Below are 25,208 nucleotides of genomic sequence, written 5' to 3' on the forward strand. Positions count from 1 at the left end.
CATTGTCTGATTTGCATATGAGCCCAAGTAGTTCATTAATGCACAGACATACTGTGGAATTGTTCGAGGCGCTAAGATGGGGAACCCCCTAAACTCCACTGTTATTGTGTTGGAGGTTTTCTGGTTTCTGGATCTCAGTCCTGCTGCTTGCCTCTTTAAAGACCAAAACACTAGCACTTGAACCCCGCTGGACACCACTCAAACCCCTTGAACACCACTCCCTCTCTTCATTTTACCCACCTACCCCCTCCTCTTCTCTTGCCTCCTCTTCAGGGAACTCCCTCGACCCATCGCTTTCTGAGAACAGGTTACATGATACATTTTAAAATTTGTCTCTGCCGCTCCATTTGAGCCTTCTGTGCACTCTCAGGTGTTGATTTGTGCACTCAAATTCTGAGCTTTTTGGAAATATTTGGATAAATATGAATGTGTTAAAAGGGCTAATGTATGCGGTATATTTGAGCTTGTAAATGCTATACAATCATTGCTGAGGTACTTCGCTGAGCAAAATCACTGAGGCTAACTCTGATACCTCCAATTCCATATTATGCATTAAAATGCATTCTGGGTGTTCAGATTGCAGTTGGATAGTGTTTGAACATATGTAGGTACAGGTGTAAACACACACATAACACATTAAGGACAGATTGTGATCCAATCAGCCAAGCCACCTCCAGAGGTGGTAAGGGACCCATTGTGATCACATTGAACAATAGTCTAAACGCATTTGTGTTTTCAGTCCACATATTGCAACGAAGCAGACAGTTATACCAAATTGCGCGCAACTTTTCTAAACCACAGATGTACCAGCGGCTCTCCCTCACCTGACGCTAAATCTGTTGGGGCACATGGCGATCACTGTCTTTGCTATTTCATTCTTGTCGACCTCACTGTTTTCATCTAAATCTTCCTGACTGGCCCTAACATATAAAACAAAGAAAACAATGGACTGGCAAACATTTCTCAAAAATATTTACTAAGTATCATGATGTGTACCCTATATAATTTCATTTTTAAGTCATATCATAAGAGTTATTGACAGGTGCTCAACTGAGTTTCAATATGGACACTGGAAACACATATAAATATGAGGTGAAAATCAAGTGAAATCATATCTTGATACAATCTGAATATAAGCATATTACTGCATGGTGTAAGGGGTATGACCTTCAATTAAATCAGTTTGTTATACTTCCGTGGAAAGTCCCTGAAAACTATGTGTGCAAGGTACTTTTAAATCGTGATTGTAATTCATCTATGTTAATGGTGGACATGACCTGAATTTCAGTAAAAGCTTAGATGGCTTTACTCAACTCAACATGCAGAGAGGAATACTAAAAACATCTTTCTAAAACCAGTTTCCTCTCTGAGGAATTTCACACGATTGTTCATACAGAACTCTCATTCCCTGAGGAGCAATACAAGTGCATTGTTTATGTAACTGACACCAGCAGCATTGTGAAAAGCTTTTTATGATGACTCTGTGTAGTGTTCATAGTCATACTGGAGAGTTTTTAAAACTAGTAGTAAGGTAACACTTTCTTAAGCCTCTACCTGAGCTGCTCTTTTGTCTGTCCTGTCCCCTCGTATCCCTCTGCTGCATGCATGTTAGGGATTTGGCTGTGTCAGACTGCAGTCCTGAAAGTGGACTTACTCTTATCTGTGTTTCCATTTTAAAGAGTTCTTGAGTTTTGGGTTGAGGAGCAAACTCTTTTCTGCCAGGTCACATCTTTGCATGCTCAGGGGAACTGCTCCATGTGCACTGGGTTTTAAACGTCTTAGCAGTGCCAAAGCCTGGACATGGTCCTGTAGAGCGGCCTTAAAGGGTCCTAGAAGACTTGGAGTCCAGCCAGGAACAGGGGGGCTGCCTGGCCAGTGTCAGACCCTCGCCTTTGTTGTCAAAGCTGGGACGGAGCGTCCCACAGAGCCTTGCTGGTTTGGCTGGTGGGTTCAGGGCTAGACGTGACATCCTGCCCCTGGCTCCTGTCCCTGGTCCTCTGGCCCTCCCTGGCCCTCTGATGTTGAGCTGTAGAGAGCAGAAGGTGAAGCTGTTGGAGGCTAAATGAGACCAAAGGTCTTGGCCCCTTCTGCCACTCTTCTTTTTTCTCCACGTTGTCTCTCATGTGAAGCTAAAAGTCATCTGCATTAACCACTTTCGTGACTTTTGACAGAGTCACCGAGGCTTTGTGGCTTGGAGGGCTAAATACTTTGGCTTGTTGATATTAGCCTGAAATGTCACACAGCATATTTGTAGCTTGTTTGGATGGATTGTGGTCGATTTTGAATAAACACTGGACGCGTATTGCAGCTCGGTCACAAAAGTGCACAGTCGTTTTTCGGGGCTTCCCTGAAAAAAAAAGCCTGTCAGTGCATGCTCTGTAAAATTCTGGCACCGTCGAGACATTTTTAATACGTGATGCAGCTTCATTTTCTGATATTACCTGAGGTTCAACTCTAGACATGGTCTGCATTAGCATGTTTATCTGTTAAACCAGTAAACAAGTTCCTTACCCCGCGCTTCAACCCTCACGTTTTTCTCACCATGTTTTTATTCCCTTGTCCTCCTATAACTCCATCATCCAGCTTCAGAAGCTCGCAAAATGTACTCGAGAGTTTCATTTGCTTTCATTTGATACATTTCCACTTTTTATTTTGGGCAGAACATGAGGTAAAAGATCCATGCCACGTTATAGCGATTTTCCATTTCTTTGCAGAGGTGTGTGTATGCGTGAGCACTTGTTCGTGACGGTTATTTTTTTTGAGTATTGAATAAGCAGACTTTGGCGATAACAAACGAGGCGGTCACCCACTTGGCTTTACAGATCTGTAGTACCTGGTTTTAACAGATCAAGCACTTTACAGACACACACACACAGACAGAATACCCAGTCGTATCCAGTTAGCCAGGGAGTGAGAGAGTTACATGAAGTGGCTCTTTACTCTTGTTATTATTGTTCGCAGTGAAAGAATGTCTCGTTCTGAGCCCAGGAAACCATTAAATTTTCCACAGAGGGGAAGAAAGGAGGAGTGAGCAAAATAACTGAAAGGAGGAGGAAGAGGACAGATGGAGAGAAAAAAACAGGAGTGACAAAATGTGTGCCAAATGAGAAAAGGAGGCAAGATGAAAAGGATTATTCGTTTCCCCGGCGGTACTTCACTGACTTTTAAAGAGCCCTTTTTTCGCGGCAGCTGCACCTCCGTTCCCTTTTCAAACCAGCTCCTCCTCGCCCCACAAACAACAAACAGTGTCCGAGAGCCGGTCAGTTCTCTAGCAACAGCCAGCAGTTTACCACATGGCTTTTGAATTCAGCGTCCCTGAAATGAATCCATCCAGGTGTCAGCCACTGTGTGCAAGAGTACGTCGTACAGATACCACGGATGAAAGAATTTGATGTCCGTTGCTGCTATGCTAATGTTTGCCTTAATCATTGTGTGCCTGCAGGCTTTTCTGTCACCTGCTGCATGAGCTTAGTTCTCATGACATCAATTAGACGTGACAAATTGCCTCCCAGCTCAGGCATGAACATCGGAACCACATTTTCTCAGGACGTGTAAACACATAGCTGCACACAACGATGTCTCTTTAAATTTAAATTTCGATCAATATTAAAGGTCTCTTGCATGCTTTCCTTCTCCTAAATAAATTCTGATAGTTGGCCCAGAAAGAAAAACAAAACTCATCTTTGTGAATTATTGCACTGTCATAGATAACCAGCAGTGTATATTAATGCAATGAATCTCTCCCTCAAACAGTCCTTCTCCTCTCCTGGTACGCAGTTGCAAGTTACGACATGCTAAAAAAGCTCCAAGCCACAGCTATCAGGACCCTGCATGCATGTTATTTTCGCTCAAAGGGCCCATTCAGACAGTATGTTATGTGTACGTGTGTGACCTCACATTTTGCGTGTCACTTGTTGTGCATCTGGGCAGATTAAGAGTGACAGTGAGTGAGTCTGAGGCATCTAGAGGTGGGTGTTTCCTACAGAGGCCCCCATCAGTACAGTACATACCTTTTTTTTAAATTGCTGTTTTTGTTCTTCTTTCATGATGACATTCCTTGTTTTCATGCTCTTCGTCTCTCAGCAGTTTGGCCCAACTATCATGTGTGCTATTAATTTTGCAACTTTTCAGGTAGCTAGCAACAATGCAACGTTTATTGTCACAGAAAAGCAGCCATTTAAACAGTTAACGCTCTCCTCCACCCCTCTTTTATACTTACTATTGGCCGACAACGTGCTGATAATGTATTTATTTATTTATTTATTTAATTTTGATATAACACTTATCCCCTTTGATTAAACTCATTTAAAATTCTGTTTAAGTAAATGAACTTGGGTTAACTAAACCGAGATTGATTTCTAATGGTACAGCAGAGCTAATCCTGGATTAAATTAATCCTTGATAGTAGCCCAGCCGATAACCCTGTGATAGATTACGATAAGTTTTATAGAAAACAGTGAACAGCAGTGTTTGTGTGGAACTGTGACTTAACGCTTCACAGGCCCTACAGGTCCAGGCACAGCACAGCAGCCAAACCCCCCTTTTTCTCTTTCTGTCCCTCTTTTTTGTTTCTGTTCTTCTTTCAGTAACTGTTCAAGAAACCAGCCACCATGCTGGTCGGGATGAAAGATTGATATAAAGAGAAGGGATCAGACTGAATAAACTTTTGACTGATTTCATTCAAAGATAAAAACACGGCATCACATTTTTCCTAGCTTGCAGGCAGGAGTGTATTTTTGCAGTGGTGAGGATCCCGTTCCTCCAATTGTCATATCTGCATGCTAAGATGCATTTAGTCATGACGGCTCAAATAGAGGTGGTATAAAGTTACTGTGGTGGATGCAGTGTTCCATGTCAAAGCTGATGGCCTCATGTGTTTACTGTAATATTCTTTCTTCTCTTGCTCTTTCTTTGTGCTTTCTTTTCCTCAGATGAAACAATCTTCAGTTGGTTTTTAGAAGGTATTTCTCTGCCAGTAGCAAATAACCTTCCAACAATTCAGAACCCATGCCCATCAAAATAAGATCAAACCCAACCGGGCCCATTTTCGCCCTCTCTGTGAAATTTATAAGCTAAAGCGTACCCCTTTTGCTGCCTTCCAGCACCCCTCCCCCCTCGTCTTATGTTGGAGCCTTTCTGACAGAAACAGTTTGGTTTGATTTAGCTCGACAGGAGACCACCAACAGTGCACCTCTCAGCAGAAACATTTGTTTAAAGTTTTTGATAATTTCTCTTTTCTGCCTCATCATCTCTTTTTTTTTCCTTGTGTCCTGCCACGGTTGTGTTTTTAACAAATCATTAACAGGCTACAGCGCAGTCTGGAGGGAAGCCACTGCCTGGCACCCCCTATGAGGAGCGCTGACAGGGTGAGGGTCTGAGGGAGCAGAGTTCAAGAGGTCGGGTCAGACGATGCTGTGTGTGGAAGGACGGAGTTAGTTGGGGGGTAGGAGCGAAGGGGAAGGTGTGAAGGTCACAGGGGCAAAAATGAGAGTTTGGAGATGGTGTCATACTGAGCAGATCCAGAGCCCTCTACCTGCCAGCCTGAGGTGTTTACCTTGCTATTAACTTCACCACAATTTATTTTCAAACCTGCTGCAGCTGCGCCGCTTTGTCTGAAACGCCTTGTTTCTTTTTGGCAAGAGAGCGCAGGTTCAGATCTTTTGATAAGCGCTACTGGACAGAATAAGCAGGTCTCATAAAGCAGTTAGCGTGGGTGGAGGGCCTCGGGTTCGGTCTTGCAAGTTAGAAGTTTGAGGTTGGGTTTTAAGACTCAAGATTAGGGACTGCGAGTCAGTAAGCTGCGGTCTGTGTCAGACAGGCGTAACAGCTCGCCTTGCCCATAAAGACCAGAGGAGATAAAGAGATAAAAGTGCCCAGTCTGCGAGCTGATGCCCATAAAAGCGCTGCCATTGGTTCTCAGGGCTCCGTCGAAATGCGATCCTGTAAAAATATTTTCTCCTCATTAACCTGTCATCCGTGGAGCCGTGACGCATAGCCAGGCGAGGGAGTGCTGGGACAGAGTGGGGTTGGGTGAAGGGGATTGTGCGGGTTGTCCAGGGGCCCAAGGGAGGGAAACTTACCAGCCTGGATGCTTTATTTGAAGGTCGTCCTGTGGTAATGTGTTGAGTAGGGTGAAAAGGCCTTGGTGGGCCCGGAGTGTTTAAACAGCAGCAGTTAGCATAAATCTCCCCAAACGCAGACCCCAGACATGTTAGAAGCACTCACACACAGATGTATATGTACATATTGTCACAGACTAGTGAAAGTCTCTGAGGACCACCAGTCTTAAGACACGGCTTGTTTGGACACGTCTTTCATTGGCGCTGTCCCTCTGTCCAGCATGCCTCGCTTTTGGTCTTATTTGTCTAGCTGCATGTGTTTGTGTGAGCGGCGCTGTTTACGTGTGTCCATCAGCAGCTAGAGGCCCCTCGTCTGGGCAGAATGTGTGTGTTTCAACAGTTTTAGGGCAAAAGAGGGGGTGTATTGTGAGAGCTGCATGTTTGAGAGAGAGTACGGATGTTGGGATCAGGGCCTGTGTTTATTGTTTTTTGACTTGGATTGGCTGAACGTGACCCTGGGTCAGAGCGTTGGCCCGGGCCGGCCTAGAGTAGCTCTGCTCGGCTCTAGGTCACACTAGGCTTCTTTGTATACCTCCGTGTTAAGGCTCGGACTGAGTGACAACCGGCTGAATAACGTACTGCAAGGCGGAGACCACAAATGTGACATGGTGACCGTATTTGCCAGTTTGGGTCAAATGTCCTTGTTCTGCTGAGAGCGCCTGATAAATGCCTAATCCTGACATAATATGTTGGTGTTCAACCTCCTATATTATTATACAGACTCCTTTTGTACTGCTTGTTATTTTTGGATATCTTTTGCCAGAACAGGTCTAACATTAGTGACCTCATCTATTCTGCGGCCAGCCTAACATTACTCTCTCGGAGCCGCTCTGTCTCATACTGAAGTAGGTGTTCAGTTGACCAGCAGATTACTGTAAAACTTAATGCTCTCTCCTGCAGAGATTTGAGCTGCTGTGATACTGTTAACAAGAATAGGCTCATTGAGGCTGCGTTCAGTCATTCTGCACAGTGTCTGACTCACAGGCACGCACGCACGCACGTACGCACACACACACACACACACACAAACACACACACACACACACATAAGTTACACCTCAGGTAGGGGTAGAGTGGGCGAAAACCTCAACTGGAGATATGAGCAGGAAATCAGCAGCAGATGTGGGTGTAAAGTAATGCACATGGAGGCAGGGAAACCCACTTACTGGGACACCATGTCCACCTAATGTCTTCTGGTCTTTCCTCCACCGAACCTGAAAGAGGATCACTTTGAACCATGACACCGCTGTGCGACAGCAAAGCAATGAATGATCTCATCCTCAAAAAATCTCCCTCTAATACAAGATGTGATAGTATCTCATATTGGTGCACTTAATGACATTGGTAGCAATAATAGAAGACATAAAAGCTGTCGAATGCAGAGAAAACGAAAAAAGGATTTGAGAACAAAGGGTAAGAATAATGATATATGAGACATCAAGTTAGTGATTTAAAGTGATGCTAATTCTGCTTGCCTCAGCTCCTTATATTTTTGTCAGAATAGAGTGAAAAATGCTCAGCAGGATTTCAAATAGTCTTTAAAATCTTTAAATCGCCTTTTTGTTGTCTGACCAATGGTCCACCACCAAAAGAGATTCATTTTACAATTCTCTAAAACACAAAAAGCAGCAAATTCCCACATTTTAGAAGCTGAAACAGAAATATTTGACATTAAAGGTACACTGCATGAATTTTTGGGCTGTTGTTTGTAAATGGTATCGCCAGCAAAAGTGAAAGCCAAATGCAGCTCTGTCCATTTGCTATATTTCTGTATTTTGGTGTTTTTCTTAGCTTCCTCAGTAGCTTCCTCCTGGATTTGTGCTGCATATGATCTGGCACCTGGTAACTACCTGTTTATTAAATTTCTCCGAGTCTCTGCAGATAAATACACCACCACACCCTTTGAGTTACTAAGTGATGATTTAAAGGGATTATTTTTTTTCGTGGTATACCTTTAAATGACTTTGAGCCTATGTCCACATATATAATATAATATATTATATATAATATATTAGATTTTGTTTCTGTGACAACAGTATCTTGACATTATCATCTGCTGATAAAGACCTGCCTGACAAGATGTTATTTTTAACAGTTTAAATAAATGATTTAGGTGGTATTTAGCTTTTTTAAACATTTATATTAATTCGTGTTTTTTTCCTTTCCACCATTTTTAAATACCTGGATATGTTTAGTTTTAGTTTAGTTGAGTTTATTTAATGTAGACATCACAGTGGCATTAGAATTGTATATTTTTGGACAAGAACCAGATGAGCTGTGTTTGGTGTTTGTTGCAAAACACTAATTTGAAACATCTGTTTACAGGACACTTCTTTTAAAAAATTAAAATAAATTAAAAAAAAGAAAATGCATCCACAAGTACATACACACAAAAAACCCCATCGGCAAATCCATACACAGAATACATCCGCAAATAGCATAAACATTTCCGACACAATACATCCACACAAAATATAAATTACTGGTGTGTCTATTGTGGAAAGACACTTGTGGCTGATGATCCTTGCCTGATGAAAGCTGCCTCAGCACTACACATACCAAACTCATACTCAGGCGAGGAGGAATAAAAAGAAGCAGAAGGCAAAAGCGGTGTAGGTTTTCACGAGGATTCCTCTGCTGTAGCGAAGCACTCCATTTATGTGTCTGATTAATTGCTTTCCATATAAATCCCAGGTATGAGCCCAGGGCATCACTCCCTATCTTGAGGTGTGTGAGAAAAAAAGACAGAAATGGGTGAGCAGTGAAGGAGAGGAACAAGGTGACAGTTGTGCGTTTGAGTCGTTGAGTTGGTAATAAAGTTGGCTCTGACAGCCGGGCCCCTGCTATCTGTGTGTGTGTGTGTGTGTGTGTGTGTGTGTGTGTGTGTGTGTGTGTGTGTGTGTGTGTGTGTGTGTGTGTGTGTGTGTGTGTGTAAAGTTTGTGTGGCCTGAAAAGAATGAGTGATGCTGTGTCACAGAGAGGCTCGGACTGATAATAGATCCTCAGTGTATTGTGTAACAGCATGTCAGGCCGTGCAGAGATATGTTTATTTGCTTTTGATGATTGAGGGTATGTAATTGTTTACTCTGGGGCAGCTTGCTATTCAAATGAGGTTGAGTAATTTTCCCTTCTGTCTTGTTAAAGTTCAGTTCATCGGGAAACCTGCACTGTAGAAGATTGCTTTCCTTATAAACGGTGACCTTTGCACATTAATTAACAAACACACTGCAAAACAAGAGATTTAAATGACTGAGTGTGTTCTCCTGCTTGTAAATGTACAGTTTCAATTAAGTTTTATGCGGTTACTATTTAATGCAGGTCTTTATTTCTCTGATCCATCTGTTTTTTCTTTCTTTGCCAGCTCACTCTTTGTCTACTCAGCTCTTCCTTCCATTTCTGTCTCTTTCCAAGCCCTCCCTTTTCATCCCCGACTTCCAAACTCCTCTCTCAGTGCTGGGCCCCTTCGTCCTGGCACTCAGACTGCTCCTATCACTTCCATCAGCCCGCCTCAGTCCGTGTCTCAGTGACGTTAAATACCATCCTGTTACCCATCTGCACCTCATTTTCTCCCGTCCCTCCCCGCCTCCGTCCTATCTCCCTCTCGTTTCTCACACCTCTGACGGCGGCCAAGTCTATCTGCTGAAGTTTGTACATGTTTCCTTCTTTCTCCACTTGTTTTTTCATCCCGCCGTCTCGCTTCCCGTCCCTCTAAACGAACCTTTCAGAGGTCATCATTCATCAGCATCACCTCTATATCCGTCTGAACAGGCAAGCACATAGAGGAGGGAAGGATGGAGGGATGGTGACGGATAGGTTTGGGAGGGGAGGCTTTTAGCGTTTAGAAAGGGAGGAACAGAGCCACCGAAGAGAGGAGGACCAAAACAGAAAGATGGTCTTCGTCTGGAAAGACTCACCCGGGTTTATCTGAGAGCTGGATAATTGAGTGGATGCATTCAAAAACACACGTATACACAGAAAAAATACCCATTGCTCATTGCTATGTGGCCATTCACACGTAGTTACTATCACTTCCTGTGGCCTCCTCACGCCACTTGCAGAGCTAATAGCCACTCAGGAACATAGATTTGTAGAAACTGACCATATCCCTCCCAGCTATTAGATCGGCTGTTACACTTTGCACATCAGTCTCCCCTCTAAAGTATCAAAGTTTCAGGAAACAATTACTGCGTTCTCTGCTGCTATAAGTAACTGTTAGATAAAGAGATGGATATTCCGAGCGAGCTGACGCAAAAGCAGAAAGCACTGGGCTGAAGAAGAGCCAAAGGAAGCTGCAGGGGTGGCTGTGAATTACAGGGCCTTCAAGCCCGACCTGGGGAAGGAAGAAATAAGAGGGAAGATAAAGAAAGTCAGTGGTGAGCTCAGTCTTCACTTTGAGTCCAATAAAGAAAAGAAGCTGACAGATAGGTTGTGGCAAACCAAGCTTTTCTTCCCCTTCTTCTTTCGTCTTTACTCTCTCCTCAGTCCAGACCACTAATAGCTGTGTCCCCTCACACTCTGTCCGTCCCTACATTTTTTTCTTCTTTTCAGGGGGAGAATTGAGGAACAGTGCCTGTGCCATGACCACACTTATGTTGGATATATCATTTTGGACTATAGACACAAAACAGATGCCTTCAGAAATCAGGGATTTCGCTTTATTTCTCTCACAAATGCAAACACTAAAACAAAGTGCAAACACAAAGAATCATAAATGATTTTCTTCATCGAACAATAGCATACCGTAAGATGTGTCCTGTTTTCATTCTTCTTCTATCTCGCTCACTCCTTCTCTTTAAAGGCTGGTTACTCTAATAGGGCCTCTCTCTGCTCTTCAGTCCTCCCTCTAAAGCAGGCATGTCAATTATCATTTAATCAACTGATCTCCGTCTTCAGACAGTTGATTGGTCAAACTGTGTGCTCTTGGTTGGTTGGCACAAAAACCTGCAGCCACACCGGCCCCCCTGTGGACCAGTTTGACATGCCTGCTCTAAAGCATTAAGGTTGAGTTGAGGTGCAGTGAGAGTGCAGAGACCTATAGTGGGAAGTGTGTGCGTCTCACTTTGTCTCAACCGGAGGTGTGGACTCAAGTAAAAAATTTTGAGACTCGGCAAAATAAAAATAAATAAATTATCATTTTAAAAAATTCTTGTAACATGACTTGAACTGTAACATTAGTGTCTTTTTAACATACTTGATACTTGATACCTTACCTCAAGCCCAACAAATAAAAAGTATGTTATTTCAAAAATTTTGCCACCAATCACTTAATTTCTTTTTATTTCCTGAATCAACTAACATTAAAGCATTTCAGTCAAAACTTTATTCCCAAGATCCTCTTTGTTTTAATCAAACCAACAGTATTCCTTCATGCCACAGTAGAAGCCCATGAAGAACTAAAATTGGAAAAGTTATTCCAAAGATAGTTTTGTTCAGCTAAGAAAACAAATATCAGTATGCAAAATGTGTTTCAAAAATTCCAGACGTAACAATTTCCAAGAAACTTGTTTTAACAAGTAAATACAAGTTTTAAAAGTCATTTGTGAATTTAATATATTACTCTGCTGTTTAATGGCATTACATTTGGTGAAGAGCGCGTAATGACTTGTTTAGGACTCAAAACTCAAAGCCTAGGACTTGAAACCTGTCAGTCTTATCTAAAGAGTTAATGTGGGACAGGCCAGCCTTGACTCTGGACTTGACTTGATGGGACTTGGCTGTCCTGATTTGAGACCTGAGTGCAAAGACATGACACTTAGGTATAGCCTGCAAATCAATGACCTGGTCCCACCTCCGGTCTCCACCACTGAGCAGGTGTGTGTACTCTGCATATAAGAGGTGTGTCCCGCTGCAGTGTTGAAGGAGTCTATAGAGGTGAGGCAGAGTGTGAGAGTGTCAAACTGACTGCGCTGACAGTTGTCGAAGGCTGTAGGTTGTTGGGACACGGAGAGCATCCAATCAATGTGTGAGTCCGTTGCAGCTACAGATGCGTAGCATTCCACTACCATCCATCTGTTAGCAGAAGCACTTAAAGCATGTCTTCTGCTTCACTCTGGACAGCCTTTTTGCCCTTGTAGCATGTACCTCAGTTTTGGCCTGTATGACTGAATGAATTTAGTAATACATTTAGGTCTTTCGTTTGCATCCCTTCACTAAAATGTGACACAGAGCAAAAGAGCGGCAACAGATTGGGAGGGGAAAACCTCACCACCAATTCTTCTGTTTTTCATTTCTCAGAGCTGTAAAGCAGTGAAGTTCATTCTCATGGCATCCTATCCCGCGTGTAAAAACAGGCAGCATATTTTCCATATAGGCCCACTGACAGATGGGTTGCGGTCAAAGCGCCAGGGATGGTATTTCTTTTGTCTTACTTATTTTGAGTTTGCAATGACATCTGCGTTTTTTTCCTTTTTGTTTTGAGCTTAATTGTCCAGCACTTTTTGACCTCAGCTGTGTATAAAAAGAGTGTACGAGAAATTTTGGAGTCTTTGTCCTACAGTTTAACGTCTCAAAAAGGATAAATATTATTATGTGTGTGTTGAGATGTTGCAGCGGGGTTTGTTGCAGGCGCCTGCTTGTTTACAGAGCTATCTCGGCAGTTTGTGTTTGTTTGGTGCCGTGTGATAGAACACAGGTCTCTGATAATGGAGTCTCTTTCACCTCCTTTTTCTGTTCATTCAACCCCTCAGTATTTTTTTTTTCTTTGCCCCGCAGCTGTTTTCGTTCAGCTTGGTTTACTTTCCATCCAAAATGTTAGGTCAAATACATACTTGTACCCATTTCACAAGCACACATTACAATATGCTGGCGTGTTTACATTTCCTGCTCAGCATCGCGGACAACATAACACTCCTGACACCACGAAGCATGACTCAAACAAAGAAGTTTAACAGAGCAGAGCTTGATCCAGATCTCAACCCCGATTCTGACCCTGAGGTCAGTTTACAACTTGTCAAACCTTTAACCCGGAAGGATCACTAGCATTGTGTGAAAATGGTGTTGTGCTGTGATAAGTTATTATTTTATCATCCGTGTATCTGTTTGTCTTTTGTCCCAGCATGTACACTGCTTCACATAAAGGTTTATTAACACAAAAATACAAGACAACATTTAACCACACAACAAAACTGTGGAATAAAAGCTACATATCACATAAGATTAATTAATAAGTCAAAAAATGTCAGAAAAATTAATATGCTCAAAAAAGCAATGGAAAACATGGCTTTTTCAGCAGGAAGTGTGTTACCTTGCACAGCAGCTGGATTCTAGCAACGCTATATATTAATAGACCTCCAAGCGCAATGACTTTGTTTAAATTAACCATATACTGCATTTATGTAAAGCTGTATTTCTCAGAACAGTGCTGTGCATCATTTTTCCAGCATACCTTCTAAACCGGCTGCATGGAAACATGGTCCAGCATGGGGTTTAACCTGTGTAGCAGCAACAGAAAGTTTACTGACCACATATTGAATCTAATTATATGGGAAACACTATATAACATCAGTTATATCTGTGAGTTGTATCAGAACTGGAGAGTAATTTTTCACTGAACGGCACTGAATGGTTTTCTCAGCGGAAAACATGCGTTCGCTTTTCTTCTTGCAACGACATTAATAGACAGCTTGTTCATCCAATCACCTGCAAATTATTTCTCAAAACTTCATTCATTCATTCTTTCATTTTCTGTAACCGTTTGTCCTCTTAAGGTTGGGCTGGAGCCTATCCCAGCTGTCATTGGGCGAGAAGTAGGGTACACCCTGGGCAGGTGGCCAGACTATCGCAGAGCTGACAATTTTTTTTGTTTCGTTTTGTGCCTACCCTTTTCCAAACTTTTTCCATTGAAGGCTTCTCGGGTGTTGCTGTATATTAAACTATCTTGCTATCAGGTTAGGAGGTATAACCCTCTCTCTCTTTCTGTCCCCTTTTCTTTCCCCAGGGGCAGTACCGGCCTTCAGACCTCCTGTGCCCAGAAACCTATGCCTGGGTACCAATAGATCAATGCCTACCCCACCTGGAGAACTCCCGCTATGCTCGTTTCAACCAGGATCCTGATGCAGGTACATCTACGCACACTGCTAACATTATTCTTCTAATAAAACTGGAGAAAACAGCACTTTTCTTAAATACTGACCTGCCACTGAGAGTTTGGATCCTCCAGTTCTCCAAACATGCTGTTCTGGATGAACCCATGAACCTTGTGTTAACATCTGATCCGGTTTCACTGTGATGGTGTATTGAAAACTGCGGGCTTTGCTTCAAGGCAGCGTGCAGTCACTGAGCAGGGGTAAACAGCTCTGATCACACAGTCTTCGTTACCCTTGATCCTTCGGCAGAGCCAGCGCTGTCATTATGAAAGGACCATGTTGCCATTAGATGAATAGTGATATTAGCAATAATAAACCGCGTGCAGAAGGTAGACTGGCAGACGCCCATCGCATGGACTGGCCGACTGAGAGATGGGGGCCAGGGAGAGTGTTTGATAGAGTGTAAGTGAGTTTGAAAGGAGAGTTTTGAGAGAGTTTCTGCATAGATGCATACCCAGAGAGTCCAATATACTCTCACTCTGCTGGGTTTATTCTGCATTTTTGTGTTCTGGGTGGTTTAGGTGAGTCTGCAGTAAAATTCCTGCAGCTCCCACATAAACGAAACCGTTTGTATCATATGGCTCTGTTCGCTGAGCAGAATACCTTGCTTCTCATTTACACTGACTGTGTTACAGGATATATTATAGGAGATGACCGAAGATTGTCGGTATAATTGCATGGGTTTAAACGTGTACACGTACATATACATTTTGTATTGCAAGTGCCTGTACACAGAGTAATACTGTTCCTCATTAATCTGCATCACCAAACAGAGCCACTGCTGGACAGTAAGAGGAGATGTGAATGGATAAAATGTTGTTTATCAAGTGGACTGGGACCAGAGTTCCCGAGGATCCTTAAGAAGTCTTTAAAGGCATTGAATTCATTCATCTAAAAATAAGGCCTTAATTATTATTAAATCTCAAATAACAGGTAACATAAATCTCTATATAGCTCTATTTTTTTCATAGTTTACCAAAGGCTTGCATTAACTTCAGGCAGATCAGAGTAGTGGAACCAACAAAAATAATGTTTTAAATTACACTAAACATTTTTTACAAAATTGTCCATAACCCCTTGATTTTTGTTTTTTTTAGTTTGTTTTGTTTTATATCGGTTATTGTAAAATTGGTGTTAAATTTCATTCAGAATGGCATTGCAGAAGTCTTAAAAGGTCTCAAATCTATTATGCCTTAAGCTGTAGGAACCCTGACTGGGACTGATAGATGAAGGGTAAGAGAGGGAGCAACAGCAGAAGAGACAAGATATGGGGAGATGTGTTACATTGATTTTATAGAAATGAGAAGAGAAAAGGAGCGAGGCTGGTAGTTGTTTGTTGGCACCAGAAGAGAGAGAAGTACAATAAAATGAGAGACAGATTGACAAGGAGGTGGAGGAGGAAAGAAGGATATGTGAATGCGGAGAGACAGCTTACGAGTGTGTTATAGTGAGGTCATACTTGGACGTGCGGAGAGGTAAAAACCAACACAAGGGGCGAACTTCAAACAAAAGAAAAAGAAAAAAATCCTCTGTTCTCTATTTCAGAATCAAAATCTTCACACTTGTCTTAAGGAAGTAACAATTCAGCTTTTTTTTTTTTACATCCTGGCTAGTTTTTGTGTTGGTGAAAGGGTCACACCCAGAAGAAATAGGAGGCATTTCATAGACCATTAGTAGGCCAGTCATTTACAACATTGCCATTAACAGCTTAGCCAGTGGTAGGTCGGACCTTTTCTTGTCAGTCATGCCACTAATCCCTGAGTAGGCACAAATTACTGAGGACAAAGTGGCGGTTTCAGAGTTAGCCGTTCTCACTGTGGCCAGCGTGTGTTTGTGTGTCTGTGGCTCTTGTGGTGCCTCCATTCCTGCGTGGACTGTTGATCTTGGACAGGTCCGGACATTATTTCAGGCCTCGCTGTCCAAACGCAGTGTCATTACATTTCAGCACTAGCTGTCTGGATGGTTAGCTCTCAGCTCTGTGTGGTGCCAGGCTCTAGTGGTTGTGTGGAGGTTTGTGTCTTCTCCAGAAATACACCCAGTGGTCAGCCAGTCACCAGGTCAGCCTGCAGTGTCACCATCACGTTAGCAGCATGGCACACTGTTAGGGCTTGTGGTCGAGACCTAATGGGCAGTTTATCAATGTGTGGCATGTTTGTGGCTGACATAAAGACCTGCTGCAGTCTGTTTTTAAATCCTGGGGAAGTCCTGACGGCATGTAACAGTGTGGGAATCTCCTATGTGTTATCTTAGGAAGTAAGTTTTGTTTAGCTGTTTTGATGTGTTGTGATGATGACATTTCGTACTCTGGCCTGTTTGCTCGCTGTGCTTCCATGAAATCAGTGTCACACTGTTTTGTTTGTCTCCTCTTGACTGATATCAACCACCTTTAGGCTGACTATTGAGTACAACTCCTGAAATTTGCATCAGTAACCTTATAAAAAGGGTTAAACTAAGTATTGGTGCATAAAATAAATGGGTTAAGGTAAGATATTTGTTCAAAAGCTCAGTAGAGATTAGGGTTAGGTTTAAATTTAGTCATATAAACAACAATATTAATTTTAACTGTATACTACAGAGGACATTAAATCTTTCAAACAATTATTAAAACAAGCTAGAACGTGTTTGTAACTGTTAAAAAATTACTCTTAAGTTTGTCGATTAATGTGAGGGAAATGCTCCTTAAAATCTGCTAGTAGTTGGTTTAATGCGGGGTCCTTTTTTTAAATTGGCATTTTCAGTGCCTTTGAAAGTGGAGCTGGGCGATGTGTTAACATTTTCCAACCGGCCATCATCTCCAACTGACTCTCTCCGCTTTTTTAGTCTTAAATAACAAACAAATAATCAGCAGAATGTCAAGAAAATAAAAATTCTTGCGCCCGTTTCCCTTATTAAACCCTCTGCTTTATCTTCATTTATCTCACCGAACTAAGACCAGCTCAATTGCCTTGTAAGCTCATCGTAAACACACTTCATTCAAACTAGACAGAAACAAAATAAAACAAACCAAAACCATCTTAGTTAGTCTTTCCACTGTTCCAACAATCACCAGCTCTGGTTTGGTCAAAGTAAACCTACAATACATCAAGTTAGATGTTAGAAGGGGCTGGCTGTCTCTCTCTGCCTGCTGAGCAGCGGCTCTCACTCGTTCTTTGGACAAAGATCATTAAATTAACTAAACAAAATGACAAAAAATCCAAAAACCGTGCAAACAAACACCAGATAGTGTAGTCGTTGCAGATATCCAATATATTCCTCCAGTCGCCAAACCCTATTGAGTGAAAGCAGTGAACTGTCAAATCACGTCGAGCCCAAAATAATATTTATGCTGGCAACACAATCTCCACTCATGTCCATATGCAGGGTGTTAATAACACTTGAAATACTTGAAAGTGAGAACCTGAGAACGAAGGTTCTTGATCTAAAAATCAAAAAGATGATGTGTAAAGTTTCAGTTTCATCAAAACTGCCAGCAAAGTCCCCATTAATTCCAACTCACTCTTCTAAGGCCCACGAACTCCAAGCCTCACCCAGGGGTGAATGAAAATTGGGGTGCTGGGCGTGTGTTCAGATCATAAGGGCGACCGGGTTACAGAGCTGTCTTAATGAGGTGTGTAAAGACAGCTAATCTAAAGTTTACACAACTCTGTCCAAAGCAGGCTCGCATTGATTACATGTCTGTTGCTGACACATTGAGGGCCCAAGGGCCTCGTTGTGGCTTCTAACAAATGCACATACAGTGTGTATGCACACACATACACACACTTTTGACACAGCACATATGTATTATATCTCACACACTCATAATCTAGTGTTTGCTCGACAGAGGAAGAAGTAGGAGCATTGCCCGCTCAGCAGGATAAACACTTGCAAAAATGTGTGACACAAGTAGTCACCCCCTGGATTGTGAACGCGTCCAGCAGGCGCCAAACCACACTCACAAAATTACACAACTGCTACACTAAGTAGCATTTCGTACAATATATAAAATGTTGAGATTGTTATCCTGTTGGTCACGCGTTCACTTCTCATCAAGCTGAGATGCACAGCAGTGCTGTTCAACTGGTCCGGCCACTGGGTCCTTTGTCATTAGTTCAAGTTTCAACCATCAGAGAAATGACCACAAATTCAGTTTTATTTGACAAAATGTGAATAACACATGGCTTAAAACATATTGAAATAATTCTTAGTTAAAACCAGGGGCATTTCTAGGATTTGTAGACATAGGGGATTTAGCCTGAAACTCTGTAGGAAAAAAAATCACCTTTTTTTCTAAAAGAAAACATTTGGACAATTATTTATTTATTTATTTGAAATGTTTTTTTCCCGTTTCATTTTTTGTTGATTTTTAAAGAAAACATGACTTCCAAAACTGCGGGTCCACCAAAATAAAAAAGCACCACAATGACACCATTTATCACAGCCAGAAATTGTACAAACAGAAATTAGCGTTGGATTGTCAAATTTCCGATGGTCTTTGAACACATAATGTGGGCCACACACTTACTTTCCAGAAGTCACTCAGAGAGGCTCAAGGAAAAATATTTGTAACTTTAGGGAGAGTAAAAAAAAAAAAGCCACTGCCCTCATTCGATAAATAAAGAACAGTCTCTAAGGCCTATTATTATTATTTTTGGAGAAAAAAAAAGCGGGAAACTGTACTTCAAAATAAAAGCTCTGTACTGCATATTCACTGTGCTTCAAAGTAAAGTGTGTTTTTCACAAACTTTACATGGCCGCCAGTCACTTGTGGTCCATTTAGAATAGACCCATGACCCACTTTTGGCACAAGACCCACCAGTTAGGAACCACTGATCGACAATATCTGTGCTTTCAGCTATGCAACGTTAAGCCAAAATACGAGGACCGTGCTGGCCCGACAGCACCCACCCGTTACCCCCCCGCCTTCTTGACTATATTTCTAGCTTTTACAGTGCACACTTCATATCTTGTCTCACTGTCAGAGCCACTTTGTTCTGCTCTTCAGCAGGCTTTCTGCTCCTTAGCCTTACTCGCAATAATGTTCCCATTCAGAGTGGAGGGGAGACGGATATCACTCCTCTCACGGTCTCTTGTGTTATAAATCATGAGGTATTTTTTTCCTGATCTGCTGCATTTTTGCCGCTGTGAAAGAACTTTTCACTTATTTCAATAACAATAATAATGCTAATGTCCCTTTCAATCCAGGAGAAATCTCTTGTTGCTTTCTCCAGTCCGGAGGTCAAAATTTATGATCAGCTATAGACATTCAGGGTCAGCTGGACGGATGTGTGCGGACACAAGGGCTTGAACCCAGGTCCTCTGCTCAAAGAGCAGTCTTCTTACACTACACCATCATTTTGGCCTTTCTCTTTTCAAACGGAAGCCCCATTTGGGATTTGCAACATTGGGTCATAGGAAGTGGTCATAACCCGATGGCCTGCCTTTGACCAGCGTCTGCTGTCAAGCAAGTGTTTGGAAATTTTAAGATGGATGGGAAGAGCGAGAGGAGCGTGGCGAGGTGTCAAGGCCCCAGGCCTCGGCTCTGACCCTCTCACTCCCCGACCGACCCTCGCCACTCCTCTTCCCCCCGACCCTTGAACCCCCCGACCCCGAGGAGCTCTGACCTCAAAGCGGCGTGTCACTGAACGTCCGGTGGGCCTGACGGGAAGAAGGTCTGGAGCTGCTCAAAATGAGGAGGGGGCATTTCTGGAGGACAAAGTGAGTGAAGAAGCAATGAAAGATGTTTATGTGAGCAGCGGATGTTTGGATTGCCTTGAGAAAGACAGAGAGATAGTGCCTCTGCTCAGCATTACTGTTGAGGTTACTAGACCATCCTAAAGCTGCGTGCTGCGATCCCTTTTACTCTGTAATGTTCACTACTTAATATCTTCACAAGGGGACAGTGGTGCTTCGGAGTAGTGTCACACATTTGAGTGGACAAGTGTACCTTTGCGTAACTGCTGTGTAAGTGGGCTGTCACTCTGATAAAGAACATGAGGAGGCACAGGGTGCTAAGAGAGACAACGCTGAAGACAGCATAAGTTATTAAGGAAGCATCGTACGTTTAAATATTTTCACTTTCATCCCATCAGGACACATAAATTCTACACGTAGCAAAATTACAGTCGTGTGGAGGTTGCATAACATGTTTGCATCTCTATAAAGCCATTTCCCCCCGCATGGTGAGACTTAACATACTGCTGATTTTCTTCATTTAAAAGTTTATGCCAGGCATTCTTCAATTATGTGACTCAGCAATTTTTTGAGGAGGGGAAAGACACAGTGGTTAGGGCATTAGGGAAATGAGGCTAATAAATAAAATATGAATCCACGGGGTAGTTTGAAAATAAAAAAAAGTTGAAATATGAAAATATCTTTATGGAGATAGGGGGAGAGAGCTAAGGAGCCTGTGGGCTTTATATTTATACTCCGCTCTCTTCTTTCCTCTGGCTGCTTTTCAGGTAGTGTCAGCTTCATCCGCAGCAATATGTCTTTGAAAATGATCTCCGTACACGCAAGCTTTTGTAGCACCGGTTCAGAAATAATGTCCATCCATACTAACATGCCTGAAAATAAATATCACATGACCATTCAAGTACACGGGGCATGCAGGTGCTGGTGTAAACAGGAAACAGGTTGTTTACTCTGCGGTTGGTCGCATAGTAACAGAAAATAGTATGGGGGAACAGAAATGGCAACAAAGTAAGACCAGAGATGTCTTGGCTTGGACTGATGATGAGATGGATCAGTTACTGAAGGTAACAGATGAGTATAAGGCCGTCAGCACGGCCGCATACAGTGACATGTTAAAGTGGTAATGGTCAAACCATACATCGCGGGAGGAAGCCATGGCAATGGGAAAGAAATACTTACACAACAAGGATGAAATAACAAAACATGTAGGCATGGCTATAATGTTTTGGCTTTGCAAGTCATGTATGATAAGACCTAGCAGCGTTTTAAAAAGTCTCTGTTTAAAGCTTTAGTTTTTCTTTCTGCACGGACACGAGCTGATGTAGAATCACGATGAGTGAATGTTTGGATATCTAATACTCTGTGGGTATCAAATATAAAAGACTCCCAAATTGTATTGATAACTCATGTCCACAGCATGGTTCTCCATTTTCTCCAACCATCCACATAATTAGAAAATCTCTGATGTGCATGGACAGGCAAAAACCCACCGCACAGTAAGCCTGTGCGGTATGATTTTCAGTATTGTCAAAAATACAGACACTCCTGTGTGTAATAAATTCACATGCAGAGGCTGTATTCAGGATGTATTGTATGTAGTACATACCAAGCACCACCAGAGGTCAGTCTCAACTGGTGGAACAGTCGGCGGAGCTGGCAGTCAAGGCAACTGCGAGTGGTGGGGATGACATTACAGGAATGTTAACAGCTGGCTAGTAACAGCAGAGCGAGACCACGGGGGAAATAGCATTTTTTTTTTATTAAACCAGAATTGGTGATTGTTGAAACATTGAACAAACAAACGCTAAATGCTAATAAGACTAGCTAATATGCTTTTAAGTGAGGTAGCTGTACATACAAATACTGCCCTATATCATATACCCGGGTGAAATTCCAGGAAGGTACAGTATCAAGGTATGAAAAAATAGATTGGGGGACCACCACGATGGGGGTGTGTCTGATGGTGCGACATCACTTCGCCATGCAGATACTTGCCGCCCTTAAGGGGTTCGAATATGTCAGATGTGTGGACGCTAGAAGTAAACGCGGCAACAGTTATGCGTTTTTAAGGGAAAATGTGTAAGTGTGGATGTTAAATGCCATAGTGGTACATGAAAAATAGGGAAATTCACTTTCTGTATATCTACCGAAAACCATGTGACTATTTGAATTCTCTCATTCGTGAGTCCCACTGGTGGGATCTCTAAATATCCCCTGAGTGATGTGGTCCTGATTTAGTCATTGTCTATTTCAGTGATACTCGAGTCCTGTAACATTTTAACTGATCACAGCAGACTCATATTGCTTTTAACAAGTTTCTGATCACATCCAGCCCTCGACCAGCCAGGGTTCAGTCAGCGTGCCTCTGAGTGCTTTGTAAACTGGGGATCCCTTTTAACATCTGGCACCACAGAAAAGACCTTTGTTTGTGGCATTACATCACAGTTTAGCAGTTTTTCTCTCTGTCGTCTTGTTTTCCCTGTTTACTGGGTGATCAGGTGGGATTTTGCAGCACTACAGCGAATATTTGAGGAATTAGGCAGAAATAAGTTTGCTCGTACCACCTGGGCGCTCAGCTGTGAGCCACATGGGTGTTGTCATGGAGAGCGGTAGTGGCGGGTGGGAGACCCTGAGCTCTATTAATACCAAATCTAACTCACTCCTGTTTGACTGATGTGTCGCCATGGGCTTGGCAAGCTAGTCCTGGTCTGAAGTTTATTTTCATCTGCTTCCTCTTAGACCAGGAATGCTGCAGACAGAATGGGCAGATTGACTGAAATACTGTGTGTACGGGATGTGCATTTCAGAAGGAACAATTTTTTAATTTTGGGCATTTTGCAGTTGGAAAAGATGAGCTGAGGGGTTTAGCTGAGAGCTAAAGAGAGATAAAAAGCATTTTAAGAGAGCAATTAGAGCAACTAAAGAGAGGATGTTACTGATTTGGGAGAGGTTGACTTCAGATACTTATTGAAGTTCCAGTAAATGACAGAAATTGAAAGACTCCTCAATTCTGACAAGAGTGGGGGGATGATTAGCACTCATGATGGATTTGAGACTTTCATTCAAACATTATGTGCAGCATATCTGTGTTAGGTTGGCTCTGTTGATACTCCCTGATGTGCTACTCCTTGCATGTCCTCTTGGCGCCAGCTGTGTGCAGCTTGGCTCAACCTCTCGGTCCTGGAGGCAGTGGTGTCAAAACGAAGGGTCATCAGGTCTTTTTTTTTTTTTTTACTATTTTTTTCCACTCAACTCTCCAGAGGACCACTCTAGCTGCTGAACATGCACACTTTTGAGATTAGCAATGTTTTCACTGGTCTGATGGGAGCTGGCAGTGTATGACACAGGACCTAATGAAATGCTGAGTTTGGCGAGCCAGCAGGGAGCAAGGCCCCGTAAACAAGGCCAACTAACTAGCCTGCTCACGCACCGCCATGACTCCAGGTTTTAGGGCATAGACGAATTAATGCTGTGGGGGGAAAGAATGCTTTCTGCTTCTCCAACAGCTTCTCGGAATAATGGTGTATCCTCGCCAAGACACTCAGAGGTTAACTCATAAGAATGAGGGAAAATAAGGACAATGTTTATTGTGCCTGATGCGTCTACGCTGCTCCTGATTATGCTCTCATGTTTGTGATCCAGGAGATGCCCGGGTGCTGAAGGATGTGGGCAGAGCTCTGGTGCTATACAGACGGGCCGTCATGCCGTACGCGGTCTACTCCCGCAAACGCAAAGGCTCCAGCGACGAGACGGAGGTGCAGCAGTACGCCGGCTTGGTTGGCCAGGACTGCGCTGAAAGGATCTTGCTTTACCGCGCCTGAACACACAGCGTCACACCACTGCACCTTTTTAATGTACACGTAAATACACCTCCCAGCAATGTCTGTCTCTTTCTGTTCATGTCTGTCTGTGTGTCTCCTCTCTGTCTGTGGAAGTGCTCTCTGCTCCCTGTAGTCTCACCACGCTTCAGCTGGAACAATGCAGTGGCCACTCACTATTTATGTACAGTATGTATCCATTCACTCACTGGCCTCATTCAGCAAGTATGTCTCTATCACATTTATTTTAAAAAGTTTAATTTTATTCATCAGCATCCATTTTCAGTTTTGTTCGTCTGCGTCCTTTAGTTTGATTTGCCTCCCTGCAGGGATACTTTGCTATCATGTATTCATCACTTTAACTTCTCCAGCCTGTACGCTTCAGAAATAAAGTTCGTGATGATGATCATATTAGATGCAGGTGACTGCTCGACTCTGACTCATGTTTAGATGTATGTCAACACTAGAAGAGCATGTTCTCCTTTGAATGTTCGCTGATTTTGAAGGTGGTTGTCAGCTGCTTGCATTATATCCCCAAACTTCTTTTCACCACAACTTTAAAGTTTTTTATCACTGGGTTTATTTGAAGCAAAGAACTCTCTGTTTTCAGTGTTTTTGTCTGTAATATTTATAGCTTTATTTGTTTTTCTTTTAATATTGAGTCTGTTATTTTTGGTTAAACCAAATAAAGGGGTTGTATATTCACTGCTTGGAATCCGTGGCTTCCGTAGCATGCTAATTATGCAACACAACCCTGATTCTACCAGCTGCTGGATTTTTGGGAACAGGGCAATAATGCATTAAATGGCTCAAAGTGAGTACATTTTCACACATACAGTAGTAAGCTTATGTCTCCCAAAACACATGCACACCCAGAGATAAGTGCTTGAGCTGTAACGTGTTGAATTGGGCCGAGCAACAGGTGTTAGATATACGAGCCGGCAGAACACAAACGCTGATGGCCTCTTGCCCTCAAACAGAGTGTCAACAGCAGCCCAGCTCTCAGCCAGGGCCCGGCTCGCCTCAGCTGCTGCCAGCAGGCAGGCTTGCTGGCTTAATTTAGTTATTTAACAGATTACAGATTTAATAGATACCCCTAGTAATACTGTTGGCTCCAAAGCAACTCTAGATATCTAAATATTGTATCTGACATGCCTATTTGGGAGTTACAGTTCTGTCAGACTGTATCTAATGCAATTTATAAACTGTACTACTGTACTGTATTACTTTTCTGAGTCATAACTCTGAACACACAGACATCATGCACTTACTCACTTTGCAGGTTCTCTCAAATCTTTGATTTCCATTTCTGAGAAATCAACTTAGGAATCATGCAAAAGAAATACTTCACCCACAAAATGATCAATTGTGTGTCAGTTATTCATTCTGTGTTACACTGAATTTGTGAAGAAATGTTTGACTCCATTGACAAAAACAGTATTTTTACCTCACTCACCAAAAAGCTGCTGGTCTACCACTGCCTCCATTGGTAGTTTGCTTGTGTTATTATATGA

At 42.5% G+C, this 25,208-nt stretch overlaps 1 protein-coding gene across 3 annotated transcripts in view; it reads left to right on the forward strand.

The window, feature by feature from the left end:
* The window catches only part of ate1 (arginyltransferase 1), a 66,357-nt gene extending 41,958 nt beyond the window's left edge, over window positions 1-24,399 (forward strand). For all 3 annotated transcript variants that reach the window (XM_088086338.1, XM_088086337.1, XM_088086336.1), the window contains 2 exons: window positions 14,056-14,176; window positions 23,519-24,399. In XM_088086338.1, coding sequence (XP_087942464.1) covers window positions 14,056-14,176; window positions 23,519-23,697 — 300 coding nt within the window. In that variant the 3' untranslated portion in view covers window positions 23,698-24,399. The remainder of the gene's footprint in view (window positions 1-14,055; window positions 14,177-23,518) is intronic.
* The last annotated feature ends 809 nt before the right edge of the window (window positions 24,400-25,208 follow it).

This window comes from Plectropomus leopardus, chromosome 13, assembly GCF_026936395.1.
Source record: "Plectropomus leopardus strain MGB_pleo_1.0 chromosome 13, ASM2693639v1, whole genome shotgun sequence".
Taxonomy (NCBI): domain Eukaryota; kingdom Metazoa; phylum Chordata; class Actinopteri; order Perciformes; family Serranidae; genus Plectropomus; species Plectropomus leopardus.